The sequence below is a fragment of the Xenopus laevis genome, chromosome 9_10L (genome assembly GCF_017654675.1).
Source record: "Xenopus laevis strain J_2021 chromosome 9_10L, Xenopus_laevis_v10.1, whole genome shotgun sequence".
Lineage (NCBI taxonomy): Eukaryota > Metazoa > Chordata > Amphibia > Anura > Pipidae > Xenopus > Xenopus laevis.
Window position 1 is genome coordinate 74,807,443 of NC_054387.1, and position 15,582 is coordinate 74,823,024.

The 15,582-nt window shown below is 38.5% G+C and overlaps 1 protein-coding gene across 3 annotated transcripts in view; it reads left to right on the top strand.

Moving 5' to 3' along the window:
• LOC108701361 (ceramide synthase 6-like) overlaps window positions 1-15,582 on the top strand; it is an 83,628-nt gene that overhangs the window by 66,007 nt on the left and 2,039 nt on the right. For 2 of the 3 annotated variants that reach the window (XM_041576109.1, XM_041576110.1), the window contains 3 exons: window positions 3,105-3,211; window positions 11,480-11,636; window positions 14,513-14,536. In XM_041576109.1, the coding sequence (XP_041432043.1) occupies window positions 3,105-3,211; window positions 11,480-11,636; window positions 14,513-14,536 (288 nt within the window). The remainder of the gene's footprint in view (window positions 1-3,104; window positions 3,212-11,479; window positions 11,637-14,512; window positions 14,537-15,582) is intronic. The other variant, XM_018235879.2, reaches the window with a different exon arrangement.

The window sequence follows — 15,582 nt, forward strand, 5'->3', positions numbered from 1 at the left end:
GAGTTCACAAGTTTCATTCTTATGTAATGGGGCGGTATTGTGCACTTGCCCCACAGAAAGCAATGAATACTACAGTCAAGTAGCAGCAGCATGGCATAACCCTAAAGGTGGGTGTGCATGGGCAGATAAAGTTAACCAGTTGCCTGGGTGCCAAATGAGCCAAATATGAATCTGTACAGACAAGTGATCTTCTTGTTAAACAGAACAGGTAGCTCTATCCACATGTAATCATAACACATCTTGGCATGTTTCAACAAAACCAGATGGGACTTATCCTCCAATAGTATGGGCCCAATTATTTGCAAAATACACACATAATCGTATTAAGGAGTAAAGATAAAAGGCAATATTTATTTAACTACCATGCCACAGATACTTAAAACCATTTAAAATAAATAAAAAACAGCGCTGCGCTGGGTTCAGGGATCCCTTTAACCCCAAATAACCACTTATAAAGAGGACTCCTCTATGTAGGATTTGGTGGAAATTTGATTATGTCTAGGTGGCTCAACAGCCAGTATTCCAATCAAGCGTTAGTAGATACACATGTAAATCCAATTGTTCATGTGAGGGAACGAAAGTGCATCCTTATAATTCACATCCGCAAGATATTGCAGAGAAGAAAATCCTGGTTATATAACACTGAATAGCGTGCTGCAGCTTAGTGAAGGTTACTATCTCCCGCGGGTACAATGGTCCCCGTGATGGTTTGCGGTGCAAAGCCAGTATATCAGGTTTAATGTCTTTGCGGGTAACTGGATTTGCCAATGTCTACTGTCCCATCCATATATTTACAGCCGCCTATTGCTCTCAGTGGCCAGCTGAGAGGTTGCGGCTTCGTGATACTGCGATCACTGACAGTCACCGTATTGTGCCAGCCCAGGTGTAACAGTTATCCCGGCTATCACCAGACCCGAAAATAAAGGTATACAGACCACGTGTCTTTGAGAGTTTTTCACCCGATAATTTCCGCGTTCCATCAACTGGCAGGAGATCTTCTGTCTGCGCACTTAAGTTCCCAAAATAGGGGAGCAGGGTATCCCAAACGACTCAGTGTCAGCGCTGTGCCTCGACAGCTGTTTCGCCACTCAACGTGGCTTTGTCAAGAGAACGCGGAAATTATCGGGTGAAAAACTCTCAAAGACACGTGGTCTGTATACCTTTATTTTCGGGTCTGGTGATAGCCGGGATAACTGTTACACCTGGGCTGGCACAATACGGTGACTGTCAGTGATCGCAGTATCACGAAGCCGCAACCTCTCAGCTGGCCACTGAGAGCAATAGGCGGCTGTAAATATATGGATGGGACAGTAGACATTGGCAAATCCAGTTACCCGCAAAGACATTAAACCTGATATACTGGCTTTGCACCGCAAACCATCACGGGGACTATTGTACCCGCGGGAGATAGTAACCTTCACTAAGCTGCAGCACGCTATTCAGTGTTATATAACCAGGATTTTCTTCTCTGCAATATCTTGCGGATGTGAATTATAAGGATGCACTTTCGTTCCCTCACATGAACAATTGGATTTACATGTGTATCTACTAACGCTTGATTGGAATACTGGCTGTTGAGCCACCTAGACATAATCAAATTTCCACCAAATCCTACATAGAGGAGTCCTCTTTATAAGTGGTTATTTGGGGTTAAAGGGATCCCTGAACCCAGCGCAGCGCTGTTTTTTATTTATTTTAAATGGTTTTAAGTATCTGTGGCATGGTAGTTAAATAAATATTGCCTTTTATCTTTACTCCTTAATACGATTATGTGTGTATTTTGCAAATAATTGGGCCCATACTATTGGAGGATAAGTCCCATCTGGTTTTGTTGAAATTTTGAAAAGTATATGTGGACACCTCCAATTAGGCCATTTCAAATTGGAGAGACACCTTGCGCAATCAATTTAAGTATATAAACATCTTGGCATGTACCACTAATTTTGCCAACTACCTCTGTCTAATTATCATGAAGCTTATATATTATAAACGGTAACTGAGCTCAATAAACATCATTGCATTTTGCATTGCCACCTTATGTTTAACCTCAAGGCTCCTTGGAAATTCTGTAGCATAGGCAGAGCTAAGCAAAATATTTCTTTATTTCCTTGATATTGTTCAGCAACCCTACATCTCTGCTCCTGACACCAAATATTCCCTTTACCAACTGCTATAATGTTTTTCTAATGAGCATCCATCTGCCCTTCGGATAACCTCCACCCACTCTTATCTTCCAAGCTGTTTTATTTGTTTTGAATTCACTGCCACATCCTATAGTCTTACTGCAGGCATTCAAATGTTCTCCAAGGACCCATTTTTTCAAGGACAGCAAAGCATCAATAATAAACTATTTTATATAGTACTGAAAAATACACTGTTCCTCTGCCTCCTATAGGTTGTAGCCTCTTACAGTGGAAAACACTTTGTATTTCATGTCATTCTGTTTGCCTACACCTATTAAAGACAGCAGGAGACAGGAACACCCACAACCTTCCCTTATCTTATGCAAAATAAAAAGTCCGACCAGAATATTCAAAATATTAAATAACATTGTGATGCACGCTTCCATGGTGAGTTCTATGGCACAGTGAGGGTAGAGGTTTGATGTGATACCTGCTAATCATTAGGAACCACCACAGGGGTAATGTCCTCTACAACTGAAGTGGGTGCAAGGAGGTGTGGTTCTTATTGTGTACTAGCATGTTCCTTAACATCAACCATGCATACCAATAACCTACATACAGGACTCAGAAACTCCTCATACCAAATTTTTCTATAAAATACTTTTTAGAAATGTAATTAACTTTGAAGCCCTGAAGGTGACATTTTCTACATTGCTACATGGTGCCTTTCTGAGTGCCATAAGTCATACAAAGTTTCAGCTCATACTCTAGCAATATACCACCATCCCCATTACCATGGTGAAAAACCCCAAAAAACAAAGCCAAATTTAATGGATTTGATAAAATGCATAGTGAAAGCCAACAATAAACTGAAAATAGGAGTGGCAGTCTACCTATTTGTTTCATGTAATGCTGCTGAATTACCTCTGGGTGCTTTATGAGGCAAATGTTCGTTTAAACATGTGTATGTTTTTCTTCTAGGCTGCAAAAATGGCAAATTATTCAAAATGCCAAAAATTATGTGACCTTCTCTTTGTCGTGTTTGCTTTGGTGTTTTTAATTGCAAGACTGGGGGTATTCCCCTTATGGTAAGTCTTCTGTTTTTTTCTATTGGCATAATTTAGTTCTATAGCTATAATTAGATAGATATTTATTGTAATCATATATCTTGGTACGTATTAAGGTGGTCATATATGCACAGATATTATCATACGATATTCAGTGTCTGTTCTGTGGGAGGCAAGGTGATCGATATCAGCAAAAATTCCTTGAATATCATCTGCCTCGTTGATCAAGCAAGACAGAAATTTTTATTGGGCACCTTTGATAAAAGGGCACCCTGAACATTGTCACAGAGTTACTGCTGAATCATCAGATAGAGGTAGAATTTTATTCTTTTCACTGCATATCTGAGGATTCAACTTTTAATGTTTGTAGTGAAAATGAACAACCATTGGTCTCAGGAAAGATCGTGTATGGCCACTTTCAGTTGTCCTGGACAAAACTCTTTGCCCTATGAACTGAGAAAACAGTATTAAAATTAAATTATTATATCCTCGCATATTGGTTTGCTTCTAAATTTACATGTGTTTTGTAAACTCCCTCCCACTATCTTCCTTCAAGGATAAGTAAACCTTTAAAATAAGTGGATGTAAAATTGATGAGGGTCAAATACTAAGAGCTTCTGCAATGTACATTCATTATTATTATTTTTTACATTCCAAGATGTTAAGGGCCCGGACACACATGCGGTTTTACTTTGTGGAAACGTGGCACAGTTTTTATAAAAGACGACCCCTTCGTAAATATGCTAAGCAGTTTCCAGCTTAGGCAATGGCACACTAGGTTAGCTTATTTACGCAGCAGTCAGCTTTTTTAAAAACCGTGCCGTGTTTCCGTGCTGAAAACCTCATGTGTGTCCATGCCCTAAAAGATACATGCACTGTTAATATGAATTAATGTTGTTACAACAGCGGCACCTTTCTGGACACCAAGTAGTCAAGAAAGTTGTCAGGAGAAAGACAGAGGGTTGCTCTGATGATCTTCTGCTTAGGAAAGATTTGAGAAAGGTTTCAAATTTTTCCTAAGTTCCTGTACATTGCAAAAGTTCTTAATAGCACCCTCTTCAATTTTACATTCACTTATTTTAAAGGTTTACTTATCCTTTACACCCAGTGTGGGTACCTAAATAAAGAGATCATTTTACAAAAGGAGTGCATGATCCTTCTTTTCTTGTAGAAATGTATCTCTCCTATCATATTCTCTCCTCTTCCCAGGCCTCTTCAGCTGTGCAGCTTGCATGTCCTACACATCCCAGTTCTTCTTCAAGCTTTCCATTCTGGTGTTGTTCAACTCAATTGTTCACTGTTCAGTAAACTCTTCTGTAGCTCCAAAGCCAGCTGAAAACTTAAAAAGGTCCTCATTATATATTTTTTGGTTTTTTGAATGAATTAGTTCTTTGTTCAGCAGCTCTCCAGTTTTGGAGTTTCAGTAGCAATGTGGTTGCTAAGCTCCAATTTACCCTAGCAACCAGGAAGTGGTTTTAATGAATAGGAGAGGGCCTGTAAAGAAAGATAATAACATGTAATAATAAAAGTAAAATTGTCTTTGGCTGTCAGGGTCTGTGACCACCCGTTTAAAAGCTGGAAAGAGGTAGAAGAAGAAGGCATATAATTCATAAACTATAAAAAAATGAAGACCAACTAAGAATAGGAGATTTTAAAACATTTTTAAAGATGAACTAATAAATGCAAAATTATCTCCAAGGAGAACCTTATTTTCCACATGTGCATCCAGCTGCACGTTATTCGTCTATGGGATCTTACACAAGGTATTGCCAGCACTGCACCCCAAGAGCACTATGTCCACCCATCTGACATTGGCAAACCAAAATTGCTCAGCGAATCCCTGAATCCTTCATGAAAGATTCAGCTGAATACCGAACTGAATCCTAATTTGCACATGCAAATGTGCAGGAAAGAAAAGAGTGAAAACATTTTTTTACGTAATTGTTTTGTGACAAAAAGTCACGTGATTTCCTTTCCTGCCCATAATCTACATGCAAATTAGGATTCCGATTCGATTCGGCCAGGCACAAGGATTCAGCCAATCCGAATCCTGCTGAAAAAGGCAGAATCCTGGCCAAATCCCGAACCGAATCCTGGATTCAGTGCATCCCTATGTATTATATACTGTAAAAGAAAGATAACCAATGAACCACCCACAATGTGATATGTTTTGGCCACCTCTTTTGGAGAGCAGGGGAGTTTAATGTGACCAGTTTATGGGAAACTTCTTATATACGGTAGTTTTTTATTAAATTAATGTGAAAATTGTCTATTTTGTGTGGATCAATTGTACTATTAGTATTAAACTATTTAAAGCTATTAATTTACTGTAAGGAGCTTTTTATCAGAACGATGAAATCCTGTACCCGTTTCACGGAAGGTGCAATTAGGATGTGATTTTAAAGACTTTACATTTACTTTCTTTCAAAAATAATTTGGCAAAATGTTGTCATTGGCAAGACAAGTGCAAAGCAGAGACAGTACCTCCTTATATAGAGACATTGTCATTTCAAAATGTAATTTATAGTCGGCATGTGCTGTTCTATATTTTTAGATAGTATTATTTCTTTCTCATTAAGGAAGGAATTACATGTCTAACAAGAGATAAATCATTTATTAGACATTGTAAGGCATAATTGAAGAACACTGAGAAGATTGTCAAACGTATTAAAGGGCCACTAAACCTCCCTTGCTATTTCCACATTGCATTTGTTGAACTGAAATATTAAAAGGTGACTATATCATTATTTTCCTGTTTCCTGTTTTAAGGTGTTGCTTATTTAGTTTTCTGTTTTACATTGTTGTCATCTGGTTCTTTACTTCAACCTTCATTATAGTGTGCCATCATCCCCCTTCAGTGTACTTATAACCAGTTTATAGGTAATGTTTTTTTGTGCCATGTTAGCCTGTTGAGAAAATTATAGGGTATAACTTTTGATATGAAACATAACAAAAGTGGTGTAAAGGTGATACCTTTATTGGCTAACTAAGATGATAATCACGGCAAGCTTTCAGAACATTGCAGTTCCTTCTTCAAAGCTGATTAGCCTGACACCCTATCCACTGTGGCCCCTTCACTCCAGGCAATTCAAAAGCATTGGGAAGCTGCTCCCTAATAAAATCCTCTTTACCTTACTCTCCTAGAGAGTCTATGACAGAACTAACCCTGTTTAGCTAACCTCATTCACGGGGTTCCCTGTTCCCCGACTTAGACACTAGAGGACCTGGTCCCTCTAGGCACATGTCTTTCTGGGTTTTGTTGTACCCAGGCTGCCCTGGTAGTGTTGCCACCGGCCAGTATATACTAGCCAGTAAAACACCTGCCAAGGCCGGGCAGGTATTACAAATTTACCGACAATGTATGCAAAAACTTAAACTAGATACATGAGCTTTTCCCCAGTAACTAGGGAAATGGAAATTAGGGACTTAAAGCCATAGAGGCATTGTTAACTCTCTGGGTCCCTACAGGTGGCAACCCTAACTACATGCGACTTGTAAGCCCTAAATCATAAGGGAAAGTGCAGTGCGGAACAGCTATGGAAGGAAGCTGGTGTCTATATACCAATTCAGGCTTTCTGAAGGGGGTGGGTTTAAAGCAGGAGAGAGCTGGAGTTATGTGTGGGGAAGAGAGGGGGGGCAGCGAAGGGACGGAGAAGGAAGTATTACTTCATTACAGACAACACTGCCTTTCCATATGTCATTTATGGGGGAGGGGGGTTGAAGATGAAAGCGAAAGATTTGTGTATTTAGTTGGGTAAACTTAGGGAAAAGGTTGCTTTTAAGGTCTCTGCAGTGCACTACCAGTGATCAAGTAAAGATGGGAACGCAAAGATTATAGTGTATAGTGTAGTTTTAATATTAATTGTGGCAAAACAGACTGTTACTATTATGATTAAAACATACTTCTTAAAACTGCATAAACACTACTTTTGGGAGCAGATAGTTATAGTTCTGCAGCAGTTTAAACACCACTGGTGCATTTACAACATAATGTGTTCAAACCATAGCACTAGTGACCAATATTTATGTGTCCCCAGCCCACTCACAGACAATGTGATTTGATTGCATATCATTAATAGATACACTAACCTTGACTAATATGTGACACCGGTGTGGTATTGGTAGTTTGGAGTATGCATTTTGGATTGTGTAAAGAAGGGTGCTTTTTGTGGAAGCTGATTGCCAGTCAAGAAAATTCATATGCCCTATTTGCATGTTAGGGTCCTTACAGGCCACACACAGTACTTTGGGATATTTATGCAGAAAACCCCTGGCATTCACATTTACAGTGTTGTATCTATGTATGTAAGAAACTGTGCAAGGTAAATGTAGTAAATTCTGATATTTTAGGAAGATATTTAGAAATATTTTATAAAAAACTACCACATTTAGGGAATCTTTGCAGTTTGGTAGTTTGGAGTAAAAAGGGTGTGTGCCTATTTTGGGTTTGTCATAGTGTGTACTTTCCAAAACTGTATCATTTGCAAAGGAGATAATCCTATTATTGCTGGCTATACTGTGAAAGGATTTATACTACCAGGTGCAGGGTTAGGGCAAGGTTTGCAGTCATCATTAATTTGCAATGAGTGTATAGAACAAATATGTAGAGGCCAGGACAGGGCACCAAAAGGCAGGAGTCACAATTTCCCATGAGAAAGGGGAAAATTGGAGATACAAACAAAAGAAGGGTGTAAGCTAAAGAGCATGAAGAGGTAGAGCAGTGTGAAAAACTATATAGTAAGTAACTAAAAGAGATTTGCTGGAAATGCTGGAAGAAAAATTATTAGAAGAAAGCAAGACAGAGATGTATAAGAAAATAAATGGAAAGAAGAACAGGGGGCAAAAATATAAGGTTAGTAATATGTTGCTCTTACATATTTTATATTTAGTGTATATATGCACCTATAATGTTGGGCCAAATCAGGAATCGCTTCAACTGCTCATGCCCAAATTGGCGTTGAGCCCAGAAAGAATACAAAGTGATGAGAGATGGTGCCCTGGATCTCCACTGTGCTGCTCTGCATTTTAGGGTCAGATTTTTTTAGGATTGGGGAGGGGGCAATGCTAAAGAGGCAGAGGCCAATAGATTAACCACAATAGCAGAAGCTAGAAAGCTATAATTATTCTGTAGAATGTGCCCTCTGTTTGTTTACGATAGCAGCTGCCATATTAGCTTGGTTTGACATAAGGTCTCCCTGTTCGCTCATAGCTTTGGGCCCAGATTACAGCAGGGAGGGGAGGAGGGAGAAGGGAGAGGGGGAGGGAGAGAGGAGCAAACTGTGCATGCTGAAACCTGTGCCCTGGAGGTTTAAAGGAACAGTAACACCAAAAAATTAAAGTGTTTTAAAGTAATGAAAATATAATGTACTGTTGTCCTGCACTGGTAAAATTGATCTGTTTGCTTGACACACTAGTTCATATAAACAAGCTGCTGTGTAGCAATGGTGGAAATTGAAAAAAGGCTACATGGCACAGGTTAAATAGTGGATAACAGATAACACCATTATGTTCTACAGAGCGTATCTGCTATCCACTGTGTAACCTGAGCCTTTTCTATGCCCCCATTGCTACACAGCAGCTTATTTATACAAAACAATTGTAGTGTTTCTGAAGCAAACACAGCAGTTTTACCAGTGCAGGTCAACACTGCATTATATTTTTACTACTTGAAAACAATTTTATTTTTAATGTTACTGTTCCTTTAAGTTTAAAGAAGGAAGTCTAATACAGAAGCCTGTGTATACACAATAGAAGGAAATAAATGCTGTTTTGCTTTTGACAGAGGAGAAGTATATTTTGAGGGTTTTCTGGTATATTTATATAGACCTTAGTGATAAAACCTACTTAGTTTTAACCTTTCCTTCTCCTATAAAGCTCCCAAACTAACTATATACTGTGATGTTCCCATATGCAACCATGCAAAGTGCATTTTTAAGTGATACTATATTTGCAACCAATCTGTATTTCTCACCTTGACAGCGTTAAAGAGCTTAGCACAGACAATTTTATAATAATTGCTGTTTTCACATGAAACAAAAAGTGCACTGACAAGTAAGCCTGGTTTATTATTATAATTTACTTTCTACCAGTTTAGTGAGTTGAGTAACTCAGAGACAATATAAAACCTTCACTTTCTGTCATACAAGTTTGAAAAAGAGAATACATTGAAAGAGTGTTTGTCAAAATGAGCTGCCAGGGGACATTTTTTACAGCATTTGCTCATTAAAAGCATCATTAAAATGTTTTAAGCATAGTACAAGGTTAGACCTACACTAGGCAGAGTTATAGGGTATCCTGTTGTGTTGATATGTTGAATGGTCTATGGCTGCTTTTAGCTGGCTGTGCCCCTAATGTTGAAAACCCATCACGTATTGATTCTTATTCTAGTATTATCTTGACATGAAGTCATTGGAAGAAGATAAGGAGTGTTAAAGTTAAAAGGGAGAAAATGATAGCCTTAACAAAACCACTCAAACATGACACTTATAGGAAGCACAAAAGCCCCATAATAGTACTGTATTGAGTATTTTGGTAAAGTATAAATAACCTGGGTTACATTAAGTTGCTAAGGTCCTTAAAACAGTCATTGAAATAGAAATATTAAGAAATCTCTCCAGAACTGAAAACACATACCAATGACTTGGAAATATTTTCAGATACATTTTAGGTTTGTAAATTACCTTTAATGTGAGCCATATGTCACGTATCTGCTGGAAAAGTGAGATGTACATAATACTGCGAGTAAAGAAATTTTTGATTTTTTTTTTGTTGCAATCATTTAATCACAGAGGCTACAAAAAGTGAGCTTTATTATAACAGAATAATACTTTTTATGATCAGTATAGAATATAAATGCATCTTGTCTGCTGGCTGGCTGTTAGCCTGTCATACATTTTCCCATGTTGAATTTTCAAGTGGCTCCAGGATAAAATGTGTGAATTGTGCTAATTAATTCACATTACTGTTGGTTATTGCAAACATGATATACTTCAAATTGTTTGCACAGTCTATTTATTACCATTACTGTATTTGTGCAGCTCGCATACAAGAGAAACTATTGCCTGCTGTTGTGTTCCTATCAGGATTCTTCATTATCGGCTTTTGTGGTCGAGGAGTTGCTAATCAATATAACTGCTGTATTATCTGTAATTATATTACAACCTGGCATCATAGATCCAGCAGAACAGCATTTAATTCTCACTCCCTGCACAGAAGTGCCACCTAGTGGGTTAAAATCAAAATTTTGACTTCTAAAATTACTTGAGATAGGTAGCACTCCATCTGTTCTTCCCCCTTTACCGATCATGATTCTTACCATGCATCTACACTAGAGGCTATAATTCTTCTTATCAGTAAATACATTCTCTTTATAGGTCTTAATGCTTTAAAATGTTTCATAATACCATACATCATCCTCTTCTTTGTACAGGTTATGTACCCCTTTTAAGTTCATATATCGACAATACAAGTCACGCCTGCATACAAGCACGGTGGATAGTTGGTCACTATATTTACATTCATTATGGGTAGTATAAATTAGGGATGCATCAAATCCACTATTTTGAATTGCCTGAATCCGAATCCTGCTGAAGAAGGCAGAATTCTGAACCGAATCCTAGATTCTGTGCATCCTTAGTGATGTGAAAAAATGCCTTATGTTGGTGTCTGGGCAGTAGGCCTTTAAGATCAGGCAGTATGGACCAAGGAGGAAGTAGACATTGAACAACAGGCTGAATTGGCAGAAGTCTGAAGGCATCTTATCAAGAGGGTTATGCAGAATATTGTCAAAATTCATGCTCATGTCAAGGTAGGGGGCCAAGAGTATAGTCAATCTTAAACCTAGTGCTAGTAATGGGATTATGAGACAGAAACGGTGGAAATTACAAACTAAGACCGACAATTGGGAAATTACTGTGTGCCAGTTTCTGTGCCCGTAGTAGTGCTGTGAGTTTGTCACTGTGCACCAAAGGATCAGCCCAATGATGCAGATGCCGTCAAATATATACACTTAGCTCCAAAACTGTAAAATTGAATGCAGTTGTATTTACATGTGAGTATAAAGTACAATGAACATGACACATGATTTACTACATCTGTTTGCTTGTGAAAAAATGCCAAGGCCTACTGTATATTATTATTATTAACATGTATTTATATAGCGCCAACATATTGCGTAGCACTGTAACATATTGCGTAGCACTGTATATCCTTGTTCTACGTCATTGTTCAGTTAAGTACAATTTTTCTCCACTGTTCTAACAAAGGATAATATGGCTATTTTTTCTATAGGATATTAAACACGACATTATTTGAGAGCTGGGAAATTGTTGGTCCTTATCCCTCCTGGTGGGTATTTAACCTACTGCTGGTGCTTCTACAGTTCCTACATTTATTTTGGTCATATCTCATTATCAAGATTGCCTGTAAAGCAATTTGCAAAGGCAAGGTAAGGATATATCTTTAGATTAATGTTTCATTTGATGCATGTTATTTTTTTTTCTTCATTGATTATATTAATTTAAAGTCATAGCTCTCCCGTCCAAGCTCTTCACTTACCCACTGTCTGACTGCCTTTGAAATGTTCATACAAGTCTGCCGTTCTTATTGGTTAGTGCTCTCCCTATGTTAGATAACAGTAAGATGACTGACAGAGTGCTGGTTGGCAGAACCATAATTGGAGCATCCTACTTTGTTTTTAAGAGGATGTGAATCTTTCTAAAAAAGCCATTCCTGTCTTGATGTCGGATGCAAGGGTTTCACCCCTTCTAATCCTATGTAGGGATCTATGTAGCTGGTTGTTTCTGTAGCTGGAGCCAACCACTGTCTGCCTTTAAAGACAATTATGGAGAGATACACTGGCACACAAGGCAATTAAAGTGCAGGGTTACCCCTTGCGGTTTATTTTGTGCGAACGTGCCTTTAAAGACAGCCATACATGCATAGAAATGATCATGCAAAACTTTGTCTATGCTTGACAAACTGTTGAAGTGGTGATCAACAATAATTGGGTGGAACAACAGTCATATGGAAGGTTTTAGTCTTTTTTTAATTTGGGCCACCATAGAGAAAAAGTTTGGGCCACCATAGAGAAAAAAGGAGGTGAATGGCAGAGTTTTATGAAAGGTTCATATCCCCTATAAATCACTTGAGTGTATTTCTAGCACTAGAATAATCTACTAACCCCTCAAACCTAGACTGGCAGAACAAATGCCACATGCAGAACCTTTATCAAAAGGGCCTTATTTCAATTAATTACCTTTATTTATGGGATGTAACTCTGAGAGCCTGTAATTTATAGGCTAAAATGTCAAGGCTATACACTTCATTGTGTAACTTTAAAAGAAATGGAACGTAATCCCTGTAATCAGAACAGGGAATATCTGCCAGCTAAGCATTCAGTATGCCCAAAACATAGGGGGTTATTTACTAAGCTCCGAATACGCAAAATTCCCCGAAATCTGAAAAATTAGCGATTTTTTGTGTTATAATAGGCTTAAAAAAATCACAAATTTTTCAGAATTTATAAAACCCTGAGGGCTAAAAAGCCAGAATATAAAAACTCAAACCTGAGGTTGCATAAAAGTTAATGGGAACAGTCCCATTGATTTTTGGTTGCGTGGGGGGTTTCGGGCAATTTTTTTTTTTGAGTTTTTCGGGGCAAAGGTAATTTTCGGGAAAATGTAATAATAAATAAGCGTTAAAGGAAAACTATACCCCCCAAACAATGTAGGTCTCTATTAAAAGATACTGAGTAAAACAGCTCATGTGTAAAACCCTGCTTCATGTAAATGAACCATTATCATAATAATATACTTTTTTAGTAGTATGTGCCATTGGGTAATCATAAATAGAAAATTGCCATTTTAAAAAATAAGGGCCGCCCCCTGAGATCGTAAGATTCACTGTGCACACATACAAACCACATGTAAGGTCACATGAGCCAATTAACAGATAGAGATGTCGCGAACTGTTCGCCGGCGAACTTGTTCGCGCGAACATCGGGTGTTCGCGCTCGCCGGAAGTTCGCGAACGTCGCGCGACGTTCGCCATTTTGGGTTCGCCATTGTTGGCGCTTTTTTTTGCCCTCTCACCCCAGACCAGCAGGTACATGGCAGCCAATCAGGAAGCTCTCCCCTGGACCACTCCCCTTCCCTATAAAAACCGAAGCCCTGCAGCGTTTTTTCACTCTGCCTGTGTGTGCTGAAGAGATAGTGTAGGGAGAGAGCTGCTGCCTGTTAGTGATTTCAGGGACAGTTGAAAGTTTGCTGGCTAGTAATCGTTTTGATACTGCTCTGTTATTGTAGGGACAGAAGTCTGCAGGGGTTTGAGGGACATTTAAGCTTAGGTAGCTTTGCTGGCTAGTAATCTACCTTCTACTGCAGTGCTCTGTATGTAGCTGCAGTGGGCAGCTGTCCTGCTTCAGATCTCATCTGCTGACTGCTGCAATAACAGTAGTCCTTGTAAGGACTGCTTTTATTTATTTTTTTGTTGTTTTACTACTACTACTACTACTACTACTACTACTACTACTACTACTATAAGAGCCCAGTGCTATTAGTCTAGCAGTGTTGGGGAGTGGGACTGGTGTCCCTGAAATCACTAACAGCTCTCCCCCTACACTATCTCTTCCAAGCACACACAGGCAGATTTTTCAGATACATTTTTGCCCTTGATCCCCCTCTGGCATGCCACTGTCCAGGTCGTTGCACCCTTTAAACAACTTTAAAATCATTTTTCTGGCCAGAAATGTCTTTTCTAGATGTTAAAGTTCGCCTTCCCATTGAAGTCTATGGGGTTCGCGAACCGTTCGCGAACCGCTCGCATTTTTGCGCAAGTTCGCGAATATGTTCGCGAACTTTTTTTCCGACGTTCGCTACATCCCTATTAACAGACAGAGTTCTGCCTTTTGCTTCCTCATTTCTTCCTGTTACAGTTAGTGTTGTAGTATTTCTGGTCAGGTGATCTCTGAGGCAGCACAGATAGAGTCACAAAATGGTGGTTCAAGGCAAGAGATGTAAAAGGGCAATATTTATGTAAATATATATTCCAGTTTGGTAAGATTCTTTAATATGTCATTCAATTTGATATAAACTATCTGTTGCTTAAGTATTCATTTTGGGGGTATAGTTTTCCTTTAAAAACACGATCGGGTTAGATCGGAGTTTGTAGCAGCCGATATTGAGATAAATTTCCCCATAGTCTGTGTTTTGGGCATTGGACTATCACTAGACAATTGTATTTATTTGTGAAAACCCAAATATTATCTGCTATTTGCACCCTGACCTATCCATGTGTGTGTATTTTCTTCTGCTATCATGGAAGATTGGAAAATGGAATCCTTTGCATGTAAGTCTCATGAGTATATTACATATTATTGTGTTGTTATTATTATGCTTGTATGTAGCAGCTCTGGTACAAATATAATCATTGGTGTGTGCAGTTACTAGTTAGTAAGCTGATAGATAAATGAACATTTAAAGCCTTGGAGACTGCTATACACTAAACTGTAAATATTCTCCTGAGAGTTCACAGTGTAGGGGAAACCTGTGCTGCTATAGTTTTGTAGGTAAGCCTTGAGTCCTGATGTTCAAGGTATATTCAAAATAAAACAATTGGTATGCTTTTCCTGAATTGGATAATTTTCATTTGAATTTACAGTAGAGCCCCCATTTTATGTTTTTGACGGGACCAGAAAAAGTTATGTAAAATCCAGGAAAATGTAAAATCAGGGAATTGCAGTATTGCCGATATACAGTATTGGTGGGTCAAATAGTGTAAAATTCAGGAAAACTTACAATCAGGGTATGTAAAACTGAGGTTTCACTTTAAAGGGGAAAGCAGAGATGTTTCTGGGAGTTTTTTGGTCATAACCCTGGAACACCCTGGCCACACACAGTTATGTCCAACCATACAATCGGCTCCACCCGATGACCAGTATGCAGTATAAATGCGGGTGACACCTGTTTAACAGCTCTAGTGAAGACACCTATCTTCCCTCTGGCCTCACTGCTAATCTTGCCTAAACCAAGTACAAAATGTGGATCTGAGGTCACAAAGATGCCATGAAATTAAAAAATAATTCTGGCCAGTGAAGTGCAATTTATTTTTTATCTGCCTGCAGGATATTTGGGATTCATGTATCCAAACTACTTTGTCTGAGATCAGTAGAAGTCAAAACTCAGTTATGTCATGCAATTAGCCTAAAAGTCTGATTGGTTAACTTAGTTTACTGTATCAGTTCCTTTTCCCTAAATTAAAATTTAATGTGAGCTTCATCTAATAGAATTAAGTGACTTTCTGAATATAACCAGTTGACAGTTCTGCATCATTTATGAAATAATGAGATTTCTCATCGACGTTCTAATACATTGATTTTTGTTTCCTTTCCTAGA